Consider the following 25,014-nt stretch of genomic DNA (forward strand, 5'->3'; position numbering starts at 1 on the left):
TAATGTAGGAAACGCAGCAGCCAATGTGTGCACAGCAAGATCCCACAAACACCAATGAGATACTGACCAGATAATCTGTTTTAGGTATCACAGTTTCATAGTATCATCGTAGGTACAGCACAGGAGGAGGCCAATCGGCCCATCGGGCCTGTGCCAGCACTTTGAAAGAACTATCCAATTAGTCCCATTCCCCTGCTCTTTCCCCAGAGCCCTGTAAATTCTCTTCCTTCAAGTATTTATCTAATTCCCTTTTGAAAGTTATTATTGAATCTGCTTCCACCGCCCTTTCAGGCAGTGAATTCCAGATCATCACAACTCACTACGTAAAAAAATGTTTCCTCATATCGTCTCTGGCTCTTTTGCCGATCACCTTAAATCTGTGTCCTCTGGTTACCGACCCTTCTGCCACTGGAAACAGTTTCTCCTTATTTACTCTCTCAAAACCGTTAATGATTTTGAACACCTCCATCAAATCTCCTCTTAACCATCTCTGTTCTAAGGAGAACAACCCCAGCTTCTCCAGTCTCTCCACATAACTGAAGTCCCTCATCCCTGGTACCATTCTAGTAAATCTCTTCTGCACCCTCTCTAAGGCCTTCACATCCTTCCTAAAGTGTGATGCCCAGAATTGAACACAATACTCCAGCTGAGGCCTAACCAGTGTTTTATAAAGGTTTAGCATAACTTCCTTGCTTTTGTACTCTATGCCTCCATTAATAAAGCCCAGGATTCCATTTGCTTTTTTAACAGCCATCTCAACTTGCCCTGCCACCATCATAGATTTGTGTACATACACCCCCAGGTCTCTCTGTTCTTGCACCCCTTTTAAAATTGTACCATTTAGTTTATATTGCCTCTCCTCATTCTTCCTACCAAAATGTATCACTTTTTTTTATTCGTTCATGGGATGTGGGCGTCGCTGGCAAGGCCGGCATTTATTGCCCATCCCTAATTGCCCTTGAGAAGGTGGTGGTGAGCCGCCTTCTTGAACCGCTGCAGTCCGTGTGGTGAAGGTTCTCCCACAGTGCTGTTAGGAAGGGAGTTCCAGGATTTTGACCCAGCGACGATGAAGGAACGGCGATACATTTCCAAGTCGGGATGGTGTGTGACTTGGAGGGGAACGTGCAGGTGGTGTTGTTCCCATGTGCCTGCTGCCCTTGTCCTTCTAGGTGGTAGAGGCCGCGGGTTTGGGAGGTGCTGTTGAAGAAGCCTTGGCAAGTTGCTACAGTGCATCCTGTGGATGGTACACACTGCAGCCACAGTGCGCCGGTGGTGAAGGGAGTGAATGTTTAGGGTGGTGGATGGGGTGCCAATCAAGCGGGCTGCTTTGTCCTGGATGGTGTTCAGCTTCTTGAGTGTTGTCAGAGCTGCACTCATCCAGGCAAGTGGAGAGTATTCCATCACACTCCTGACTTGTGCTTTGTAGATGGTGGAAAGGCTTTGGGGAGTCAGGAGGTGAGTCACTCGCCACAGAATACCCAGCCTCTGACCTGCTCTCATAGCCACAGTATTTATATGGCTGGTCCAGTTAAGTTTCTGGTCAATGGTGACCCATCAGGATGTTGATGGTGGGGGATTTGGCGATGGTAATGCCGTTGAATGTCAAGGGGAGGTGGTTAGACTCTCTCTTGTTGGAGATGGTCATTGCCTGGCACTTGTCTGGCACGAATGTTACTTGCCACTTATGAGCCCAAGCCTGGATGTTGTCCAGGTCTTGCTGCATGCGGGCACAGACTGCTTCATTATCTGAGGGGTTGCGAATGGAACTGATCACTGTGCAGTCATCAGCGAACATCCCCATTTCTGACCTTACGATGGAGAGGACATCATTGATGAAGCAGCTGAAGATGGTTGGGCCTAGGACACTGCCCTGAGGAACTCCTGCAGCAATGCCCTGGGGCTGAGATGATTGGCCTCCAACAACCACTACCATCTTCCTTTGTGCTAGTATGACTCCAGCCACTGGAGAGTTTTCCCCCTGATTCCCATTGACTTCAATTTTACTAGGGCTCCTTGGTGCCACACTCGGTCAAATGCTGCCTTGATGTCAAGGGCAGTCACTCTCACCTCACCTCTGGAATTCAGCTCTTTTGTCCATGTTTGGACCAAGGCTGTAATGAGGTCTGGAGCCGAGTGGTCCTGGCAGAACCCAAACTGAGCATCGGTGAGCAGGTTATTGGTGAGTAAGTGCCGCTTGATAGCACTGTTGATGACACCTTCCATCACTTTGCTGATGATTGAGGGCAGACTAATGGGGCAGTAATTGGCCGGATTGGATTTGTCCTGCTTTTTGTGGACAGGACATACCTGGACAATTTTCCACATTGTCGGGTAGATGCCAGTGTTGTAGCTGTACTGGAACAGCTTGGCTAGAGGCGCAGCTAGTTCTGGAGTACAAGTCTTCAGCACTACAGCCGGGATGTTGTCGGGGCCCATAGCCTTTGCTGTATCCAGTGCACTCAGCCATTTCTTGATATCACGTGGAGTGAATTGAATTGGCTGAAGACTGGCTTCCGTGATGGTGGGGATATCGGGAGGAGGCCGAGATGGATCATCCACTCGGCACTTCTGGCTGAAGACGGTTGCAAACGCTTCAGCCTTGTCTTTTGCACTCACGTGCTGGACTCCGCCATCATTGAGGATGGGGATGTTTACAGAGCCTCCTCCTCCCGTTAGTTGTCTAATTGTCCACCACCATTGACGACTGGATGTGGCAGGACTGCAGAGCTTTGATCTGATTCATTGGTTGTGGATTCGCTTAGCTCTGTCTATCGCATGTGCCTTCCGCTGTTCACACCTCTCTGCGTTAAATTTCATCTGCCATGTGTCTGCCCATTTCACCAGTCTATGTCCTCCTGAAGTCTGTTACTATCCTCCACATTGTTTACTACAGTTCCAAGTTTTGTGCAAACTTTGAAATTATACCCTCTGTATCCAAGTTCAGGTCATTAATATATATCAAAAAGAGCAGTGGTCCTAATACTGACCCCCTGGGGAACACCACTGTATACTTCCCTCCAGTCTGAAAAACAACAGCTCACCACTACTCTCTGCTTTCTGCCCCTTAATCAATTTTGTATCCAGGCTGCCACTGTCCCTTTAATCCCTTTAATCCCATGGGCTTTAATTTTGCTTACATGTCTGTTATGTGGTACTTTATCAAATGCCTTTTGAAAGTCCATGAACACAACATCAAACGCATTACCCTCATCAACCCTCTCCGTTACTTCATCAAAGAACTCAATCAAGTTAGTCAAACATGATTTTTCTTTAACAAATCCGTGCTGACTTTCATTTATTCGCCGATATCTTTCCAAGTGCCAATTAATTTTGTCCCAGATTATTGTCTTTAAAAGTTTCCCCACCACCGATGGTCACCCAGTCCAGATGGGATGTATCCTAGGTTACTGAGGGAAGTAAGGATGGAAATTGCGGAGACTCTGACCACAATCTTCCAATCCTCCTTAGATATGGGAATGGTGCCAGAGGACTGGAGGATTGCAAATGTTACACCCCTGTTCGAAAAAGGGGAGAGGGATAAACCCGACAATTACAGGCCTGTCTCAGCCTCTAAGGGACCAACGTTTACTTTTGTTACTCTCTCCCTTTTTACATACTTGTAGAAGCTCTTACAATCTGTTTTTATATTTCTTGCTAGTTTACTTTCATTTTATATTTTCTCCCTTTTTATCAGTTTTTTGGTCGTCCTTTTTTGGTGTTCAGAGAGACTTGGGTGTCCTCATATAAGAAACACAAAAAGTTAGCATGCAATTAGGAAAGCAAATGGCATGTTGGCCTTTATTGCTGTTGGAGTACAAGAGTAAGGAAGACTTACTACAATTGTACAGGGCTTTAGTGAGACCACATCTGGAGTACTGTGTACAGTTTTGGTCTCCTTAAGTAAGGAAGGATCTACTTGCCTTGGAGGGGGTGCATTGAAGGTTCACTAGATTAATTCATGGGATGAGAGGGTTGTCCCATGAAGAGAGGTTGAGTAGAATGGACCTATACTCTCTGGAGTTTAGAAGAATGAGAGGTGATCTCATTGAAACATATAAGATTCTGAGGGGGCTTGAAAGGGTAGATGCTGAAAGTTTGTTTCCCCTGGCTGGAGAGTCTAGAACTAGAGGGCATCGTCTCAGGATATGGGGTTGGCCATTCAATACTGAGGAGGAATTTCTTCACTCAGAGGGTTGTCAACCTTTGGAATTCTCTCCCCCAGAGGGCTGTAGATGCTGAGTCATTGAGTATGTTCAAGGCTGAGATTGATAGATTTTTGGACTCGAGGGGAATCAAGGGATATGGGGATCGGGCGGGAAAGTGGAGTTGAGGTCGAAGATCAGCCATGATCTGATAGTTCTTATGTAAGTTGCAGGTGAGCGAGGAGGGAGGATGGGAGGCCAGCAGGGTGGGGTATTGGAACCACTGAGTGTGGAGGTGATGAAATGATGGAGATGCCGGGGTTGGGGTGGACGTAAGCAGTCGTGGTGATGGGTAGGATGTGGGGTTTGATGTTGAGTTGAGTGTGCCAGGGTTTTGCATGGTCACTTTTAGCCTGATGAGCGAGTGGCCGAGGAGGGAGATGGAGTCAGTGGTAAGGGAGCAGAGTTTATGGCAGGTGCCGAAGACAATGATTGAGTTGAAGGAAAGTGTGACTCAGCCAAGACTCACCCGATATGGAGGTCACTCTCTCTCAGTGGGGATACAGTCCCATCCCCGAGTACTGAGAGTTTAGGTGCAGGTTGGCAAAGTTGAAGCTTTGGGGCCTCCACATGTGGCAGGGTATAAACGGCGAACACTGACCAGATCACCAGGGCTGCTGTTTCTGCTGAAGCTGCACCAGCCACTGGGGCTTGGCTTAACAGGGTCACCTGGAGCGAATGGAAGGAATCCCTCCTGGACCCATCACTGAACCAGGCTGGCTAGTGATCCGCAGGGCCCTGCAGTAGTGCAGGCCTGCCTGCCTCAGGTGTGGGATCAGCCTGCCAGTCCCAGAGGACATCCATCGCCAGGTGTGTCAGCCTAGAGCCATGTGGAGAACAGGGAAACCCTCGAGGAGGAGAGTGAGAGCATTATCCCGGAGTGGCAGGTTGATAGGTGACTATCCTCACCATGCTCCGCACCACCTGGACACCCCGTACACCAGGCAACACTGCTCCCATCACCCGAACACCCCGTACACCAGGCAACACTGCTTCCATCACCTGGACACTCTGTACACCAGGCAACACTGCTCCCATCACCTGGGACATCCCGAACACCAGGCAACACTGCTCCCATCACCCGAACACCCCGTACACCAGGCAACACTGCTCCCATCACCTGGGACATCCCGAACACCAGGCAACACTGCTCCCATCACCTGGACACCCCGTACACCAGGCAACACTGCTCCCATCACCTGGACACCCCGTACACCAGGCAACACTGCTCCCATCACCTGGACACCCCGTACACCAGGCAACACTGCTTCCATCACCTGGGACACCCCGGACACCAGGCAACACTGCTCCCATCAACTGGGACACCCCGTACACCAGGCAACACTGCTCCCATCACCTGGGACACTCTGTACACCAGGCAACACTGCGTCCATCACCTGGGACACCCCGTACACCAGGCAACACTGCTCCCATCACCTGGGACACCCCGTACACCAGGCAACACTGCGTCCATCACCTGGGACACCCCATACACCAGGCAACACTGCTCCCATTGACGAACCGGATTCTTTCCCCTCAGTCTGGTTCAGCAAGAACTGATTCGAGTACACCGTAAAGTTCAAACAACTTTAATAGCAGATCTTAGTCTGTAGCTTCAATTCAGATTCCTGAGAGAATCCGAACGATTCTAACAGAATAAGGAGAGACCAAGACAAAGACAAAAACTCATACCTTTATACAAATCCATAGAGGTTGGAACATCATTAACACAAAAGTCAACACCAATCATAAGCCGGGCACAGGCTGCCATGCGGGGTTACATTATTTCCGGCCAATCATAGACAATCCATGTGCTGACCATGTTGCTATTAGACATCAAAGGGGTACTTCCTCACTTTCCAACTTGGAAGGTTCTTCCCTGTTCCTTCTATTCCTTATCTCCCAACCTGGAATGTCTTTCAACTTTGGCTAAGCTCGTTCCCTATATTGATCTGCCATAAACATGGAGACATTCAGACCAGTCCTTGACTCACATCAAAGACCTATCATTGATAAGACAATGCAGGCCTGCTGACTAAGCAAACATATGGCCCAGCAGGAGGGCCAGGCCACTTGTATCAATCTCAGTTACTAACTAATTAACCCTTTCTAACCATTTTGCATTCTGCTTCTTTGCCACATAGGCATTTTAATATTTTACTAAAAACTGACCACGTAGGGATTCTCATTATCACCCGAACACCCCGTACACCAGGCAACACTGCTTCCGTCACCTGGGACACTCTGTACACCAGGCAACACTGCTCCCATCACCTGGGACACTCTGTACACCAGGCAACACTGCTTCCATCACCTGGGACACTCTGTACACCAGGCAACACTGCTCCCATCACCTGGGACACTCTGTACACCAGGCAACACTGCTTCCATCACCTGGGACACCCCATACACCAGGCAACACTGCTCCCATCACCTGGGACACTCTGTACACCAGGCAAAACTGCGTCCATCACCTGGGACACTCTGTACACCAGGCAACACTGCTTCCATCACCTGGGACACCCCATACACCAGGCAACACTGCTCCCATCACCTGGGACACTCTGTACACCAGGCAACACTGCTTCCATCACCTGGGACACCCCGTACACCAGGCAACACTGCTCCCATCACCTGGGACACCCTGTACACCAGGCAACACTGCTCCCATCACCTGGGACACTCTGTACACCAGGCAACACTGCTTCCATCACCTGGGACACCCCGTACACCAGGCAACACTGCTCTCATCACCCGAACACCCCGTAACCAGGCAACACTGCTCCCATCACCTGGGACACTCTGTACACCAGGCAACACTGCTTCCATCACCTGGGACACTCTGTACACCAGGCAACACTGCGTCCATCACCTGGGACACCCCGTACACCAGGCAACACTGCTTCCATCACCTGGGACACTCTGTACACCAGGCAACACTGCTTCCATCACCTGGGACACCCCGTACACCAGGCAACACTGCTCCCATCACCTGGGACACTCTGTACACCAGGCAACACTGCGTCCATCACCTGGGACACCCCGTACACCAGGCAACACTGCTTCCATCACCTGGGACACTCTGTACACCAGGCAACACTGCTTCCATCACCTGGGACACCCCGTACACCAGGCAACACTGCTCCCATCACCTGGGACACTCTGTACACCAGGCAACACTGCTTCCATCACCCGAACACCCCGTACACCAGGCAACACTGCTCCCATCACCTGGACACTCTGTACACCAGGCAACACTGCGTCCATCACCTGGGACACTCTGTACACCAGGCAACACTGCTCCCATCACCTGGACACTCTGTACACCAGGCAACACTGCTTCCATCACCTGGACACTCTGTACACCAGGCAACACTGCTTCCATCACCTGGGACACTCTGTACACCAGGCAACACTGCTTCCATCACCTGGACACTCTGTACACCAGGCAACACTGCTTCCATCACCTGGACACTCTGTACACCAGGCAACACTGCTCCCATCACCTGGACACCCCGTACACCAGGCAACACTGCGTCCATCACCTGGGACACTCTGTACACCAGGCAACACTGCGTCCATCACCTGGGACACTCTGTACACCAGGCAACACTGCTCCCATCACCTGGGACACCCCGTACACCAGGCAACACTGCTCCCATCACCTGGGACACCCCGTACACCAGGCAACACTGCTCCCATCACCTCGCCACATGGGGCTACAGGTGCTTCTTCCCCGAAACCCAATCATAATGGGCCACAAGCCCTGATACAGGAGCACATGTTCCCATCCCCAGCCTCCGGGTAACACCCTGTCTCTGTCGCCCCTGGTCTCAGGAACCATACTGTGCAGGACAGACTGGACAATGGCCCCAGGAAAGCACAGGTGGATCCCAGACCTGGCAGGCTCTGAGCGCTGGGTCTCACTGGAATTTTTTTTCCCTTTCTGTGCAGGGAGGATGATCCCACTGGCAGAGATTAAACAATTCACAGAGCAGCAGCCTGCGTTCCGCTTGCTGAAGCCCTGGTGGGATGTGTTCACGGAGTATACCTGTACAGCCATGTTGATGATTGGCGTCTTTGGCTGTACGTTGCAGGTAGGGAATTGGTACAGTGATATACACACACATAGGCTCAGGATCAATATACACACAGTCATATACGCACACATAGGCTCAGGAACATATACACACTGTGATACACACAGACAGGCTCAGGATCAATATACACACAGTGATACACACACATGGGCTCAGGATCAATATACACACAGTGATATACACACACAGACGCAGGATCATTATACACACAGTGGTACACACACAGGCTCAGGATCAATATACACCCAGTGATACACACACACAGGCTCAGGATCAATATACACACAGTGATATACACACTCACAGGCTCAGGATCATATGCACACAGTGATATACACACACAGGCTCAGGATCAATATACACACAGTGATATACACACAGGCTCAGGATCATATGCACACAGTGATATACACACACAGGCTCAGGATCAATATACACACAGTGATATACACACACAGGCTCAGGATCAATATACACACAGTGATATACACACAGGCTCAGGATCAATATACACACAGTGATATACACACAGGCTCAGGATCAATATACACACAGGCTCAGGATCATATACACACAGTGATATACACACACAGGCTCAGGATCAATATACACACAGGCTCAGGATCATATGCACACAGTGATATACACACACAGGCTCAGGATCAATATACACACAGTGATATACACACAGGCTCAAGATCAATATGCACACAGTGATATACACACAGGCTCAGGATCAATCGACACACAGGCTCAGGATCATATACACACAGTGAGACACACACACAGGGCTCGATTTTAGGATCGTGTTTCCGGCGGGTTCCCAGCGGGGGGGCCCCGAAAATCCCGATATCCGGTCACGTGACTGGATCGCGACGAAATCCCGGCCACTTCCGGGTACCGCGCTGACGTGCGGGGCTGCGCGCGCAAGCCCCGCTGGTGGGAATCCCGCAGGCAATTAAAGCCAGCGGGGTTCCACTTGAGAGTACTTACCTTGCTCGTTGTGGTCAGTTAATGAGCTGAAGCAGCTGTCAAAAGAGGAAGTGTGGGATTTTCGGTTCAAGGCAGTGAGTTTCACACACTGGGGGAAACAGTCCCTCCTCAACCAGGCGTGTTGCAGCCAGCAGCCTGTGGCAGGTGCCAAGGTGCGCTCCACGGGGGAGAGCCCTCACCCACGCAGGAGGCCACCGCGTCACATAGGGCAACACCTGCCCTCCACCACCCCCCGCCAAGCCAGAGGACAGACCGACACGAAACCGCAGCCCCAGTCCGAGGACCCACACACCTACCCTGCACAACCCCTCAGACCAACACCTGCCAGATGGGTGGTGTGTGGACACCCTCGGAGGACGAAGAGCATGACCAGCCCCAGCAGCCTCGCAGTCCACGCCGTCCGCCGCAGAGACGTGGATCCCCCCAACACGGTGTTGTTGCACGCCCACCTGCACAGCAGGAGGGAGGGCTACCGTAGAGAGAGACGCATCGCAGAGGGCACTACCCTCGCCACAGGGTCCACAGACCGAGGCGCAGCTCCCCGGACCTCTCCGAGCAGCAGTGCACAGGGAGGCGCAGATTCGCTCGACATGTAGTCGCGGAGATCTGCAGCCTCTTTCATGCCGAGCTGCTCCTGGCTGGCCCCAGCACCAACTGCTTACCTGTCGCTGTCAAAGTCACCACTGCCCTCCACACCTTCTCCTCCGCATCCTTCCAGGGTGCAGCCGGCTACACCGCCGATGTCTCTCAGTCGTCTGCGCGGACGAGCCCTGAAAATACACCTGCACCTACTCTGCAGTAACACGATGGGTGGCATCAGTGGTGGGTCCTCATAGTGATACCCAGGAGCGGGCATTATTGGACACAACGGACAGGATTCGCGGAGACATGGCAGTGGTGGTGTCAATATAATGTGTGCTGTTTGTTGCTCTGAAATTCAATATAGGTAACACCCATGACAAACCGTCAGACACCCTTGTGCACCCCCTTCATGCTGACGACACGTTTGCCTTACGCTGCCTACTGCACATATGTGATGCATGCCCTGTGGCTGCAGCACAGGTGGTGGCAGGTTGAGTGAGGCTGGCCGTGAGGGAGATGCACGAGAGGGTGAGTATGGGATGGAGCCATGAGATTGTATGAGGATTGGGTTGCGTGTTAGTGGCAGGATGAGTACTGGCGAGGTGAGTAGGTGGAGGTAAGATGAGGATGGGGTTTGAGTGGGTATGAAGGGTGATGTGACAGAGTAGTGTTGGCGGTGCCGAAGGAGATGTGGGGTGGGGGCAGTGTTGTGGCAGACGGAGTGTAGGGGAAAGACTACGTGTAATCACTGTGGCTGACCGACTGCGGTTATTGCAGCGCCTCCTGCACTGTATGCAGGTGGGCCATATGTTGGTGGCGCAGGTGACCCCCTCTGCCACCTCGAGCCAGGCCTTCTTGGTGGCAGAGGCAGGCCGCTTCCTCCCGCCCGCCGGGGGGATGATCTGTGTCCTCCCCCTCCTCCTCACCCCATGTATTGATACCTGGGGTGAGGCATCATTAAACTGGGAGCAGCCTTCCCCCTGGGCTGCTCCATGCTGCAATTTGTTCCATTGGTTGCAGCATCTGTCAGTGGAGGACTGCCCCTTTAACTAGAGAGCCTCCAGCTGACAGATCGTACTGCACATGCGCAGCCCGACCGACGCGCAGGCCAGCGCCGTGGACCCCGGAGGAGCAGGTAATTGATTCCTATTAGTGGGTTGCCTGCTACGATCGCGTGGGCAACCCGCTAATTTCGCCGAGCGTGTTGACCACACTCCCGGAGGACCACCCGCTGGGAACCCGCAGGCCTGCTAAATTCGAGCCCAAGGAGTGTGTAACTATTTACAGAGGGTCTCTGGGAGTGTGTCAGTATTTACAGGGGGTCTCTCGGAGTGTATCAGTATTTACAGGGGGTCCCCGGGAGTGTGTCACTATTTACAGGGTGTCCCCGGGAGTGTGTCAGTATTTACAGGGTGTCCCCGGGAGTGTGTCAGTATTTACAGGGGGTCTCTGGGAGTGTGTCAGTATTTACAGAGGGTCTCTGGGAGTGTGTCAGTATTTACAGAGGGTCCCCGGGAGTGTGTCAGTATTTACAGGGGGTCCCCGGGAATGTGTCAGTATTTACAGGGGATCCCTGGGAGCGTGTCAGTATTTACACGAGAACCCGGGAGTGTGTTAGTATTTACAGGAGGTCCCCGGGAGTGTGTCAGTATTTACAGGGGGTCTCTGGGAGCGTTTCAGTATTTACAAGGGGTCTCTGGATGTGTTTCAGTATTTTCAGGGGGTCCCTAGGAGTGTGTCAGTATTTACAGGGTCCCCGGAAGTGTGTCAGTATTTACAGGGGGTCTCTGGGAGTGTGTCAGTATTTTCAGAGGGTCTCTGGTAGTGTGTCAGTATTTACAGGGGATCCCCGGGATTGTGCCAGTATTTACAGGGGGTCCCCGGGAGTGTGTCAGCATTTACAGGGGGTCTCTGGGAGCGTTTCAGTATTTACAAGGGGTCTCTGGATGTGTTTCAGTATTTTCAGGGGGTCCCTGTGAGTTTGTCAGTATTTACAGGGAGACCCCGGGAGTGTGTCAGTATTTTCAGGGGGTCTCTCGGAGTGTGTCAGTATTTACAGGGGGTCTCTCGGAGTGTGTCAGTATTTACAGGGGGTCCCCGGGAATGTGTCAGTATTTACAGGGGGTCTCTGGGAGTGTGTCAGTATTTTCAGAGGGTCTCTGGGAGTGTGTCAGTATTTTCAGAGGGTCTCTGGGAGTGTGTCAGTATTTACAGGGGGTCCCCGGGAGTGTGTCAGTATTTACAGGGGGTCCCCGGGAGTGTGTCAGTATTTACAGGGGATCCCTGGGAGTGTGTCAGTATTTACAGGGGATCCCCGGGAGTGTGTCAATATTTACAGGGGATCCCTGGGAGTGTGTCAGTATTTACAGGGGGTCTCTCGGAGTGTGTCAGTATTTACAGGGGGTCACTGGGAGTGTGTTATTATTTACAGGGGGTCTCTCGGAGTGTGTCAGTATTTACAGGGGGTCTCTGGGAGTGTGCCAGTATTTACAGGGGATCCCCGGGAGTGTGTCAGTATTTACAGGGGGTCCCCGGGAGTGTGTCAGTATTTACAGGGGGTCCCCGGGAGTGTGTCAGTATTTGCAGGGGGTCCCCGGGAATGTGTCAGTATTTACAGGGGGTCCCCGGGAGTGTGTCAGTATTTACAGGGGGTCCCCAGGAGTGTGTCAGTATTTACAGCGGGTCTCTGGGAGTGTGTCAGTATTTACAGGGGGTCCCCGGGATTGTGTCAATATTTACAGGGGGTCCCCGGGAGTGTGTCAGTATTTACAGGGGGTCCCCGGGAGTGTGTCAGTATTTAAAGAGGGTCTCTGGGAGTGTGTCAGTATTTCCAGGGGATCCCTGGGAGCGTGTCAGTATTTACACGAGAACCCGGGAGTGTGTCAATATTTACAGGGGGTCCCCGGGAGTGTGTCAGCATTTACAGGGGGTCTCTGGGAACGTTTCAGTATTTACAAGGGGTCTCTAGATGTGTTTCAGTATTTTCAGGGGGTCCCTGGGAGTTTGTCAGTATTTACAGGGGATCCCTGGGAGTTTGTCAGTATTTACAGGGGGTCCCCGGGAGTGTGTCAGTATTTACAGGGGATCCCTGGGAGTTTGTCAGTATTTACAGGGGGTCCCCGGGAGTGTGTCAGTATTTTCAGGGGGTCTCTCGGAGTGTGTCAGTATTTACAGGGGGTCTCTGGGAGTGTGTCAGTATTTACAGGGGGTCTCTGGGAGTGTGTCAGTATTTACAGGGGGTCCCCAGGAGTGTGTCAGTATTTACAGGGGGTCCCCGGGAGTGTGTCAGTATTTACAGGGGGTCCCCGGGAGTTTGTCAGTATTTACAGGGGATCCCTGGGAGTGTGTCAGTATTTACAGGGGGTCCCCGTGAGTGTGTCAGTATTTACAGGGTGTCCCCGGAAGTGTGTCAGTATTTACAGGGGGTCCCCGGGAGTGTGTCAGTATTTCCAGGGGATCCCTGGGAGTGTGTCAGTATTTACAGGGGGTCTCTCGGAGTGTGTCAGTATTTACAGGGGGTCCCTGGGAGTGTGTCAGTATTTACAGGGGGTCTCTCGGAGTGTGTCAGTATTTACAGGGGGTCTCTGGGAGTGTGTCAGTATTTACAGGGGATCCCCGGGAGTGTGCCAGTATTTACAGGGGATCCCCGGGAGTGTGTCAGTATTTACAGGGGGTCCCCGGGAGTGTGTCAGTATTTACAGGGGGTCCCCGGGAGTGTGTCAGTATTTACAGGGGGTCCGCGGGAATGTGTCAGTATTTACGGGGGTCCCCGGGAGTGTTTCAGTATTTACAGGGGCTCCCCGGGAGTGTGTCAGTATTTACAGCAGGTCTCTGGGAGTGTGTCAGTATTTACAGGGGGTCCCCGGGAGTGTGTCAGTATTTACAGGGGGTCCCCGGGAGTGTGTCAGTATTTACAGGGGGTCCCCGGGAGTGTGTCAGTATTTACAGGGGGTCCCCGGGAATGTGTCAGTATTTACAGGGGGTCCCCGGGAGTGTGTCAGTATTTAAAGAGGGTCTCTGGGAGTGTGTCAGTATTTACAGGGGGTCCCCGGGAGTGAGTCAGTATTTCCAGGGGATCCCTGGGAGCGTGTCAGTTTATACACGAGAACCCGGGAGTGTGTCAGTATTTACAGGGAGTCCCCGGGAGTGTGTCAGTATTTACAGGGGGTCCCCGGGAGTGTGTCAGTATTTAAAGAGGGTCTCTGGGAGTGTGTCAGTATTTACAGGGGGTCCCCGGGAGTGAGTCAGTATTTCCAGGGGATCCCTGGGAGCGTGTCAGTTTATACACGAGAACCCGGGAGTGTGTCAGTATTTACAGGAGGTCCCCGGGAGTGTGTCAGCATTTACAGGGGGTCTCTGGGAGCGTTTCAGTATTTACAGGGGGTCCCCGGGAGTGTGTCAGCATTTACAGGGGGTCTCTGGGAGCGTTTCAGTATTTACAAGGGGTCTCTGGATGTGTTTCAGTATTTTCAGGGTGTCCCTGCGAGTTTGTCTGTTTTTGCAGAGGGTCCCTGGGAGTGTTTCAGTATTCAGGGATGGACTCTGGGAGTGTGTCAGTATTTACAGGGGATCACTGGGAGTGTGTCAGTATTTACAGGGGGTCTCTGGGAGTGTGTCAGTATTTACAGGGGGTCTCTCTGAGTGTGTCAGTATTTACAGGGGGTCTCTGGATGTGTTTCAGTATTTACAGGGGGTCTCTCTGAGTGTGTCAGTATTTACAGGGGGTCTCTGGGAGTGTGTCAGCATTTACAGAGGGTCTCTGGGAGTGTGTCAGTATTTACAGGGGGTCTCTGGGAGCGTTTCAGTATTTACAAGGGGTCTCTGGATGTGTTTCAGTATTTTCAGGGGGTCCCTGGGAGTTTGTCAGTATTTGCAGAGGGTCCCTGGGAGTGTGTCAGTATTTACAGGGAGACCCAGGGAATGTGTCAGTATTTACAGGGGGTCCCCGGGAGTGTGTCAGTATTTACAGCGTGTCCCTGGGAGTGTGTCAGTATTTACAGGGGGTCTCTGGGAGTGTGTCAGTATTTACAGGGGGTCCCCGGGTGTGTGTCATTATTTACAGGGTGTCCCCGGAAGTGTGTCAGTATTTACAGGGGGTCCCCGGGAGTGTGTCAGTATTTACAGGGGGTCCCCGGGAGTGTGTCAGTATTTACAGGGGGTCCCCGGGAGTGTGTCAGTATTTACAGGGGGTCCCCGGGAGTGTGTCAGTATTTACAGGGGGTCCCCGGGAGTGTGTCAGTATTTGCAGGGGTTCCCCGGGAGTGTGTCAGAATTTACAGGGGGTCCACGGCAGTGTGTCAGTATTTACAAGGGGTCACCGGGAGTGTGTCAGCATTTACAGGGGGTCTCTGGATGTCTTTCACTATTTTCAGGGGGTCCCTGGGAGTGTGTCAGTATTTACAGAGGGTCTCTGGGAGTGTGTCAGTATTTACAGAGGATCCCTGGGAGTGTGTCAGTATTTACAGGGGGTCTCTGGGAGAGTGTCAGTATTTACAAGGGGTCCCCGGGAGTGTGTCAGTATTTACAGGGGGTCCCCGGGAGTGTGTCAGAGTTTACAGGGGGTCCCCGGGAGTGTGTCAGTATTTACAGGGGGTCCCTGGGAATGTGTCAGTATTTACAGGGGGTCCCCGGGAGTGTGTCAGTATTTACAGGGGGTCCCCGGGAGTGTGTCAATATTTCCAGGGGCTCCCTTGGGAGTCTGTCACTATTTACAGAGGGTCTCTGGGAGTGTGTCAGCATTTACAGGGGATCCCTGGGAGCGTGTCAGTATTTGCAGGGGCTCCCTGGGAGCGTGTCAGTATTTACAGCGGGTCCCCGGGAGTGTGTCAGTATTTCCAGGGGATCCCTGGGAGCGTGTCAGTATTTACACGAGAACCCGGGAGTGTGTCAGTATTTACAGGGGGTCCCCGGGAGTGTGTCAGTATTTACAGGTGGTCCCCGGGAGTGTGTCAGTATTTACAGGGGGTCCCCAGGAGTGTGTCAGCATTTACAGGGGCTCTCTGGGAGCGTTTCAGTATTTACAGGGTGTCCCCGGGAGTGTGTCAGTATTTACAGGGGGTCCCCGGGAGTGTGTCAGTATTTACAGGGGGTCCCCGGGAGTGTGTCAGTATTTACAGGGGGTCCCTGGGAATGTGTCAGTATTCACAGGGGGTCCCCGGGAGTGTGTCAGTATTTACAGGGGGTCCCCGGGAGTGTGTCAATATTTCCAGGGGCTCCCTTGGGAGTCTGTCACTATTTACAGAGGGTCTCTGGGAGTGTGTCAGCATTTACAGGGGCTCCCTGGGAGCGTGTCAGTATTTACAGCGGCTCCCCGGGAGTGTGTCAGTATTTCCAGGGGATCCCTGGGAGCGTGTCAGTATTTACACGAGAACCCGGGAGTGTGTCAGTATTTACAGGGGGTCCCCGGGAGTGTGTCAGTATTTACAGGTGGTCCCCGGGAGTGTGTCAGTATTTACAGGGGGTCCCCGGGAGTGTGTCAGCATTTACAGGGGGTCTCTGGGAGCGTATCAGTATTTACAAGGGGTCCCCGGGAGTGTGTCAGTATTTACAGGAGGTCCCCGGGAGTGTGTCAGTATTTACAGGGAGTCCCCAGGAGAGTGTCATTGTTAACAAGGCGTCCCTGAGGTTTGTCAGTGTTTACAGAGGGTCTCTGGATGTGTTTCAGTATTTTCAGGGTGTCCCCGGGAGTGTGTCAGTATTCACAGGGTGGCCCCAGGAGTGTATCAGTATTTACAGGGGGTCCCCGGGAGTGTGTCAGTATTTACAGGAGGTTCCCGGGAGTGTGTCAGTATTTGCAGGGAGTCCCCAGGAGAGTGTCATTATTAACAGGGCGTCCCTGAGGTTTGTCAGTGTTTACAGAGGTTCTCTGGATGTCTTTCACTATTTTCAGGGGGTCCCTGGGCGTGTATCAGTATTTACAGGCGGTCCCCGGGAGTGTGTCAGTATTTACAGGGGGTCCCCGGGAGTGTGTCAGTATTTCCAGGGGATCCCTGGGAGTGTGTCAGTATTTACAGGGGGTCTCTCGGAGTGTGTCAGTATTTACAGGGGGTCCCTGGGAGTGTGTCAGTATTTACAGGGGGTCTCTCGGAGTGTGTCAGTATTTACAGGGGGTCTCTGGGAGTGTGTCAGTATTTACAGGGGATCCCCGGGAGTGTGCCAGTATTTACAGGGGATCCCCGGGAGTGTGTCAGTATTTACAGGGGGTCCCCGGGAGTGTGTCAGTATTTACAGGGGGTCCCCGGGAGTGTGTCAGTATTTACAGGGGGTCCGCGGGAATGTGTCAGTATTTACAGGGGGTCCCCGGGAGTGTGTCAGTATTTACAGGGGCTCCCCGGGAGTGTGTCAGTATTTACAGCAGGTCTCTGGGAGTGTGTCAGTATTTACAGGGGGTCCCCGGGAGTGTGTCAGTATTTACAGGGGGTCCCCGGGAGTGTGTCAGTATTTACAGGGGGTCCCCGGGAGTGTGTCAGTATTTACAGGGGTTCCCCGGGAATGTGTCAGTATTTACAGGGGGTCCCCGGGAGTGTGTCAGTATTTACAGGGGGTCCCCGCGAGTGTGTCAGTATTTAAAGAGGGTCTCTGGGAGTGTGTCAGTATTTACAGGGGGTCCCCGGGAGTGTGTCAGTATTTACAGGGGGTCCCCGGGAGTGTGTCAGTATTTACAGAAGGTTCCCGGGAGTGTGTCAGTATTTGCAGGGAGTCCCCAGGAGAGTGTCATTATTAACAGGGCGTCCCTGAGGTTTGTCAGTGTTTACAGAGGTTCTCTGGATGTCTTTCACTATTTTCAGGGGGTCCCTGGGCGTGTATCAGTATTTACTGGCGGTCCCCGGGAGTGTGTCAGTATTTACAGGGGGTCCCCGGGACTTTGTCAGTATTTACAGGGGATCCCTGGGAGTGTGTCAGTATTTACAGGGGGTCCCCGGGAGTGTGTCAGTATTTACAGGTGGTCCCCGGGAGTGTGTCAGTATTTACAGGGTGTCCCCGGAAGTGTGTCAGTATTTACAGGGGGTCCCCGGGAGTGTGTCAGTATTTCCAGGGGATCCCTGGGAGTGTGTCAGTATTTACAGGGGGTCTCTCGAAGTGTGTCAGTATTTACAGGGGATCCCCGGGAGTGTGTCAGTATTTACAGGGGGTCCCCGGGAGTGTGTCAGTATTTACAGGGGGTCGCCGGGAGCGTTTCAGTATTTACAGGGGGTCCCCGGGAGTGTGTCAGCATTTACAGGGGGTCTCTGGGAGCGTTTCAGTATTTACAAGGGGTCTCTGGATGTGTTTCAGTATTTTCAGGGTGTCCCTGCGAGTTTGTCTGTTTTTGCAGAGGGTCCCTGGGAGTGTTTCAGTATTCAGGGATGGATTCTGGGAGTGTGTCAGTATTTACAGGGGATCCCTGGGAGTGTGTCAGTATTTACAGGGGGTCTCTGGGAGTGTGTCAGTATTTACAGGGGGTCTCTCTGAGTGTGTCAGTATTTACAGGGGGTCTCTGGGAGTGTGTCAGTATTTACAGGGGGTCTCTGGGAGTGTGTCAGTATTTACAGGGGGTCCCCGGCAGTGTGTCAGTATTCACAGGGGGTCCCCGGGAGTGTGTCAGTATTTACAGAGGGTCTCTGGGAGTGTGTCAGCATTTACAGAGGGTCTCTGGGAGTGTGTCAGTATTTACAGGGGGTCTCTGGGAGCGTTTCAGTATTTACAAGGGGTCTCTGGATGTGTTTCAGGATTTTCAGGGGGTCCCTGGGAGTTTGTCAGTATTTGCAGAGGGTCCCTGGGAGTGTGTCAGTATTTACAGGGAGACCCAGGGAATGTGTCAGTATTTACAGGGGGTCCCCGGGAGTGTGTCAGTATTTACAGCGTGTCCCTGGGAGTGTGTCAGTATTTACAGGGGGTCCCCGGGAGTGTGTCAGTATTTACAGGGGGTCCCCGGGAGTGTGTCAGTATTTACAGGGGGTCCCCGGGAGTGTGTCAGTATTTACAGGGGGTACCCGGGAGTGTGTCAGTATTTACAGGGGGTCCCCGGGACTGTGTCAGTATTTGCAGGGGTTCCCCGGGAGTGTGTCAGAATTTACAGGGGGTCCACGGGAGTGTGTCAGTATTTACAAGGGGTCACCAGGAGTGTGTCAGCATTTACAGGGGGTCTCTGGATGTCTTTCACTATTTTCAGGGGGTCCCTGGGAGTGTGTCAGTATTTACAGAGGGTCTCTGGGAGTGTGTCAGTATTTACAGGGGATCCCTGGGAGTGTGTCAGTATTTACAGGGGGTCTCTGGGAGTGTGTCATTATTTACAGGGGGTCCCCGGGAGTGTGTCAGTATTTACAGGGGGTCCCCGGGAGTGTGTCAGTATTTACAGGGGGTCCCTGGGAGTGTGTCAGTATTTACAGGGGGTCCCTGGGAATGTATCAGTATTTACAGGGGGTCCCCGGGAGTGTGTCAGTATTTACAGGGGGTCCCCGGGAGTGTGTCAATATTTCCAGGGGCTCCCTTGGGAGTCTGTCACTATTTACAGAGGGTCTCTGGGAGTGTGTCAGCATTTACAGGGGATCCCTGGGAGCGTGTCAGTATTTGCAGGGGCTCCCCGGGAGTGTGTCAGTATTTACAGCGGGTCCCCGGGAGTGTGTCAGTATTTACAGGGGGTCCCCGGGAGTGTGTCAGTATTTACAGGTGGTCCCCGGGAGTGTGTCAGTATTTACAGGGGGTCCCCGGGAGTGTGTCAGCATTTACAGGGGCTCTCTGGGAGCGTTTCAGTATTTACAGGGTGTCCCCGGGAGTGTGTCAGTATTTACAGGGGGTCCCCGGGAGTGTGTCAGTATTTACAGGGGGTCCCCGGGAGTGTGTCAGTATTTACAGGGGGTCCCTGGGAATGTGTCAGTATTTACAGGGGGTCCCCGGGAGTGTGTCAGTATTTACAGGGGGTCCCCGGGAGTGTGTCAATATTTCCAGGGGCTCCCTTGGGAGTCTGTCACTATTTACAGAGGGTCTCTGGGAGTGTGTCAGCATTTACAGGGGCTCCCTGGGAGCGTGTCAGTATTTACAGCGGGTCCCCGGGAGTGTGTCAGTATTTCCAGGGGATCCCTGGGAGCGTGTCAGTATTTACACGAGAACCCGGGAGTGTGTCAGTATTTACAGGGGGTCCCCGGGAGTGTGTCAGTATTTACACGTGGTCCCCGGGAGTGTGTCAGTATTTACAGGGGGTCCCCGGGAGTGTGTCAGCATTTACAGGGGGTCTCTGGGAGTGTGTCAGCATTTACAGAGGGTCTCTGGGAGTGTGTCAGTATTTACAGGGGGTCTCTGGGAGCGTTTCAGTATTTACAAGGGGTCTCTGGATGTGTTTCAGTATTTTCAGGGGGTCCCTGGGAGTTTGTCAGTATTTGCAGAGGGTCCCTGGGAGTGTGTCAGTATTTACAGGGAGACCCAGGGAATGTGTCAGTATTTACAGGGGGTCCCCGGGAGTGTGTCAGTATTTACAGCGTGTCCCTGGGAGTGTGTCAGTATTTACAGGGGGTCCCCGGGAGTGTGTCAGTATTTACAGGGGGTCCCCGGGAGTGTGTCAGTATTTACAGGGGGTCCCCGGGAGTGTGTCAGTATTTACAGGGGGTACCCGGGAGTGTGTCAGTATTTACAGGGGGTCCCCGGGAGTGTGTCAGTATTTGCAGGGGTTCCCCGGGAGTGTGTCAGAATTTACAGGGGGTCCACGGGAGTGTGTCAGTATTTACAAGGGGTCACCGGGAGTGTGTCAGCATTTACAGGGGGTCTCTGGATGTCTTTCACTATTTTCAGGGGGTCCCCGGGAGTGTGTCAGTATTTACACGTGGTCCCCGGGAGTGTGTCAGTATTTACAGGGGGTCCCCGGGAGTGTGTCAGCATTTACAGGGGGTCTCTGGGAGCGTTTCAGTATTTACAAGGGGTCCCCGGGAGTGTGTCAGTATTTACAGGGAGTCCCCAGGAGAGTGTCATTGTTAACAAGGCGTCCCTGAGGTTTGTCAGTGTTTACAGAGGGTCTCTGGATGTGTTTCAGTATTTTCAGGGTGTCCCCGGGAGTGTGTCAGTATTTACAGGCGGTCCCCGGGAGTGTGTCAGTATTCACAGGGTGGCCCCGGGAGTGTGTCAGTATTTACAGGGGGTCCCCGGGAGTGTGTCAGTATTCACAGGGTGGCCCCGGGAGTGTGTCAGTATTTACAGGGGGTCCCCGGGAGTGTGTCAGTATTTACAGAAGGTTCCCGGGAGTGTGTCAGTATTTGCAGGGAGTCCCCAGGAGAGTGTCATTATTAACAGGGCGTCCCTGAGGTTTGTCAGTGTTTACAGAGGTTCTCTGGATGTCTTTCACTATTTTCAGGGGGTCCCTGGGCGTGTATCAGTATTTACAGGCGGTCCCCGGGAGTGTGTCAGTATTTACAGGGGGTCCCCGGGACTTTGTCAGTATTTACAGGGGATCCCTGGGAGTGTGTCAGTATTTACAGGTGGTCCCCGGGAGTGTGTCAGTATTTACAGGTGGTCCCCGGGAGTGTGTCAGTATTTACAGGGTGTCCCCGGAAGTGTGTCAGTATTTACAGGGGGTCCCCGGGAGTGTGTCAGTATTTCCAGGGGATCCCTGGGAGTGTGTCAGTATTTACAGGGGGTCTCTCGGAGTGTGTCAGTATTTACAGGGGGTCCCCGGGAATGTGTCAGTATTTACAGGGGGTCCCCGGGAGTGTGTCAGTGTTTACAGGGGCTCCCCGGGAGTGTGTCAGTATTTACAGCGGGTCTCTGGGAGTGTGTCAGTATTTACAGGGGGTCCCCGGGAGTGTGTCAGTATTTACAGGGGGTCCCCGGGAGTGTGTCAGTATTTACAGGGGGTCCCCGGGAGTGTGTCAGTATTTACAGGGGGTCCCCGGGAATGTGTCAGTATTTACAGGGGGTCCCCGGGAGTGTGTCAGTATTTACAGGGGGTCCCTGGGAATGTGTCAGTATTTACAGGGGGTCCCTGGGAGTGTGTCAGTATTTACAGGGGGTCCCCGGGAGTGTGTCAATATTTCCAGGGGCTCCCTTGGGAGTCTGTCACTATTTACAGAGGGTCTCTGGGAGTGTGTCAGCATTTACAGGGGCTCTCTGGGAGCGTTTCAGTATTTACAGGGTGTCCCCGGGAGTGTGTCAGTATTTACAGGGGGTCCCCGGGAGTGTGTCAGTATTTACAGGGGGTCCCCGGGAGTGTGTCAGTATTTACAGTGGGTCCCTGGGAATGTGTCAGTATTTACAGGGGGTCCCCGGGAGTGTGTCAGTATTTACAGGGGGTCCCCGGGAGTGTGTCAATATTTCCAGGGGCTCCCTTGGGAGTCTGTCACTATTTACAGAGGGTCTCTGGGAGTGTGTCAGCATTTACAGGGGTTCCCTGGGAGCGTGTCAGTATTTACAGCGGGTCCCCGGGAGTGTGTCAGTATTTCCAGGGGATCCCTGGGAGCGTGTCAGTATTTACACGAGAACCCAGGAGTGTGTCAGTATTTACAGGGGGTCCCCGGGAGTGTGTCAGTATTTACAGGTGGTCCCCGGGAGTGTGTCAGTATTTACAGGGGGTTCCCGGGAGTGTGTCAGCATTTACAGGGGGTCTCTGGGAGCGTTTCAGTATTTACAAGGGGTCCCCGGGAGTGTGTCAGTATTTACAGGAGGTCCCCGGGAGTGTGTCAGTATTTACAGGGAGTCCCCAGGAGAGTGTCATTGTTAACAAGGCGTCCCTGAGGTTTGTCAGTGTTTACAGAGGGTCTCTGGATGTGTTTCAGTATTTTCAGGGTGTCCCCGGGAGTGTGTCAGTATTTACAGGCGGTCCCCGGGAGTGTGTCAGTATTCACAGGGTGGCCCCGGGAGTGTGTCAGTATTTACAGGGGGTCCCCGGGAGTGTGTCAGTATTCACAGGGTGGCCCCGGGAGTGTGTCAGTATTTACAGGGGGTCCCCGGGAGTGTGTCAGTATTTACAGAAGGTTCCCGGGAGTGTGTCAGTATTTGCAGGGAGTCCCCAGGAGAGTGTCATTATTAACAGGGCGTCCCTGAGGTTTGTCAGTGTTTACAGAGGTTCTCTGGATGTCTTTCACTATTTTCAGGGGGTCCCTGGGCGTGTATCAGTATTTACAGGCGGTCCCCGGGAGTGTGTCAGTATTTACAGGGGGTCCCCGGGACTTTGTCAGTATTTACAGGGGATCCCTGGGAGTGTGTCAGTATTTACAGGTGGTCCCCGGGAGTGTGTCAGTATTTACAGGTGGTCCCCGGGAGTGTGTCAGTATTTACAGGGTGTCCCCGGAAGTGTGTCAGTATTTACAGGGGGTCCCCGGGAGTGTGTCAGTATTTCCAGGGGATCCCTGGGAGTGTGTCATTATTTACAGGGGGTCTCTCGGAGTGTGTCAGTATTTACAGGGGGTCCCCGGGAATGTGTCAGTATTTACAGGGGGTCCCCGGGAGTGTGTCAGTGTTTACAGGGGCTCCCCGGGAGTGTGTCAGTATTTACAGCGGGTCTCTGGGAGTGTGTCAGTATTTACAGGGGGTCCCCGGGAGTGTGTCAGTATTTACAGGGGGTCCCCGGGAGTGTGTCAGTATTTACAGGGGGTCCCCGGGAGTGTGTCAGTATTTACAGGGGGTCCCCGGGAATGTGTCAGTATTTACAGGGGGTCCCCGGGAGTGTGTCAGTATTTACAGGGGGTCCCTGGGAATGTGTCAGTATTTACAGGGGGTCCCTGGGAGTGTGTCAGTATTTACAGGGGGTCCCCGGGAGTGTGTCAATATTTCCAGGGGCTCCCTTGGGAGTCTGTCACTATTTACAGAGGGTCTCTGGGAGTGTGTCAGCATTTACAGGGGCTCTCTGGGAGCGTTTCAGTATTTACAGGGTGTCCCCGGGAGTGTGTCAGTATTTACAGGGGGTCCCCGGGAGTGTGTCAGTATTTACAGGGGGTCCCCGGGAGTGTGTCAGTATTTACAGTGGGTCCCTGGGAATGTGTCAGTATTTACAGGGGGTCCCCGGGAGTGTGTCAGTATTTACAGGGGGTCCCCGGGAGTGTGTCAATATTTCCAGGGGCTCCCTTGGGAGTCTGTCACTATTTACAGAGGGTCTCTGGGAGTGTGTCAGCATTTACAGGGGCTCCCTGGGAGCGTGTCAGTATTTACAGCGGGTCCCCGGGAGTGTGTCAGTATTTCCAGGGGATCCCTGGGAGCGTGTCAGTATTTACACGAGAACCCAGGAGTGTGTCAGTATTTACAGGGGGTCCCCGGGAGTGTGTCAGTATTTACAGGTGGTCCCCGGGAGTGTGTCAGTATTAGAGGGGGTTCCCGGGAGTGTGTCAGCATTTACAGGGGGTCTCTGGGAGCGTTTCAGTATTTACAAGGGGTCCCCGGGAGTGTGTCAGTATTTACAGGAGGTCCCCGGGAGTGTGTCAGTATTTACAGGGAGTCCCCAGGAGAGCGTCATTGTTAACAAGGCGTCCCTGAGGTTTGTCAGTGTTTACAGAGGGTCTCTGGATGTGTTTCAGTATTTTCAGGGTGTCCCCGGGAGTGTGTCAGTATTCACAGGGTGGCCCCGGGAGTGTGTCAGTATTTACAGGGGGTCCCCGGGAGTGTGTCAGTATTTACAGAAGGTTCCCGGGAGTGTGTCAGTATTTGCAGGGAGTCCCCAGGAGAGTGTCATTATTAACAGGGCGTCCCTGAGGTTTGTCAGTGTTTACAGAGGTTCTCTGGATGTCTTTCACTATTTTCAGGGGGTCCCTGGGCGTGTATCAGTATTTACAGGCGGTCCCCGGGAGTGTGTCAGTATTTACAGGGGGTCCCCGGGACTTTGTCAGTATTTACAGGGGATCCCTGGGAGTGTGTCAGTATTTACAGGTGGTCCCCGGGAGTGTGTCAGTATTTACAGGTGGTCCCCGGGAGTGTGTCAGTATTTACAGGGTGTCCCCGGAAGTGTGTCAGTATTTACAGGGGGTCCCCGGGAGTGTGTCAGTATTTCCAGGGGATCCCTGGGAGTGTGTCAGTATTTACAGGGGGTCTCTCGGAGTGTGTCAGTATTTACAGGGGGTCCCCGGGAATGTGTCAGTATTTACAGGGGGTCCCCGGGAGTGTGTCAGTGTTTACAGGGGCTCCCCGGGAGTGTGTCAGTATTTACAGCGGGTCTCTGGGAGTGTGTCAGTATTTACAGGGGGTCC

General features: G+C 53.0%; 1 protein-coding gene across 1 annotated transcript in view; it reads left to right on the plus strand.

Moving 5' to 3' along the window:
* Window positions 1–8,156: 8,156 nt before the first annotated feature.
* LOC137304554 (volume-regulated anion channel subunit LRRC8C-like) overlaps window positions 8,157–25,014 on the plus strand; it is a 94,902-nt gene continuing 78,044 nt past the window's right edge. Inside the window, exon 1 of the mRNA XM_067973208.1 lies at window positions 8,157–8,299. Within this exon, the coding sequence (XP_067829309.1) occupies window positions 8,162–8,299 (138 nt within the window). The 5' untranslated portion in view covers window positions 8,157–8,161. The remainder of the gene's footprint in view (window positions 8,300–25,014) is intronic.

This window comes from Heptranchias perlo, chromosome 37 (assembly GCF_035084215.1).
Source record: "Heptranchias perlo isolate sHepPer1 chromosome 37, sHepPer1.hap1, whole genome shotgun sequence".
Taxonomy (NCBI): domain Eukaryota; kingdom Metazoa; phylum Chordata; class Chondrichthyes; order Hexanchiformes; family Hexanchidae; genus Heptranchias; species Heptranchias perlo.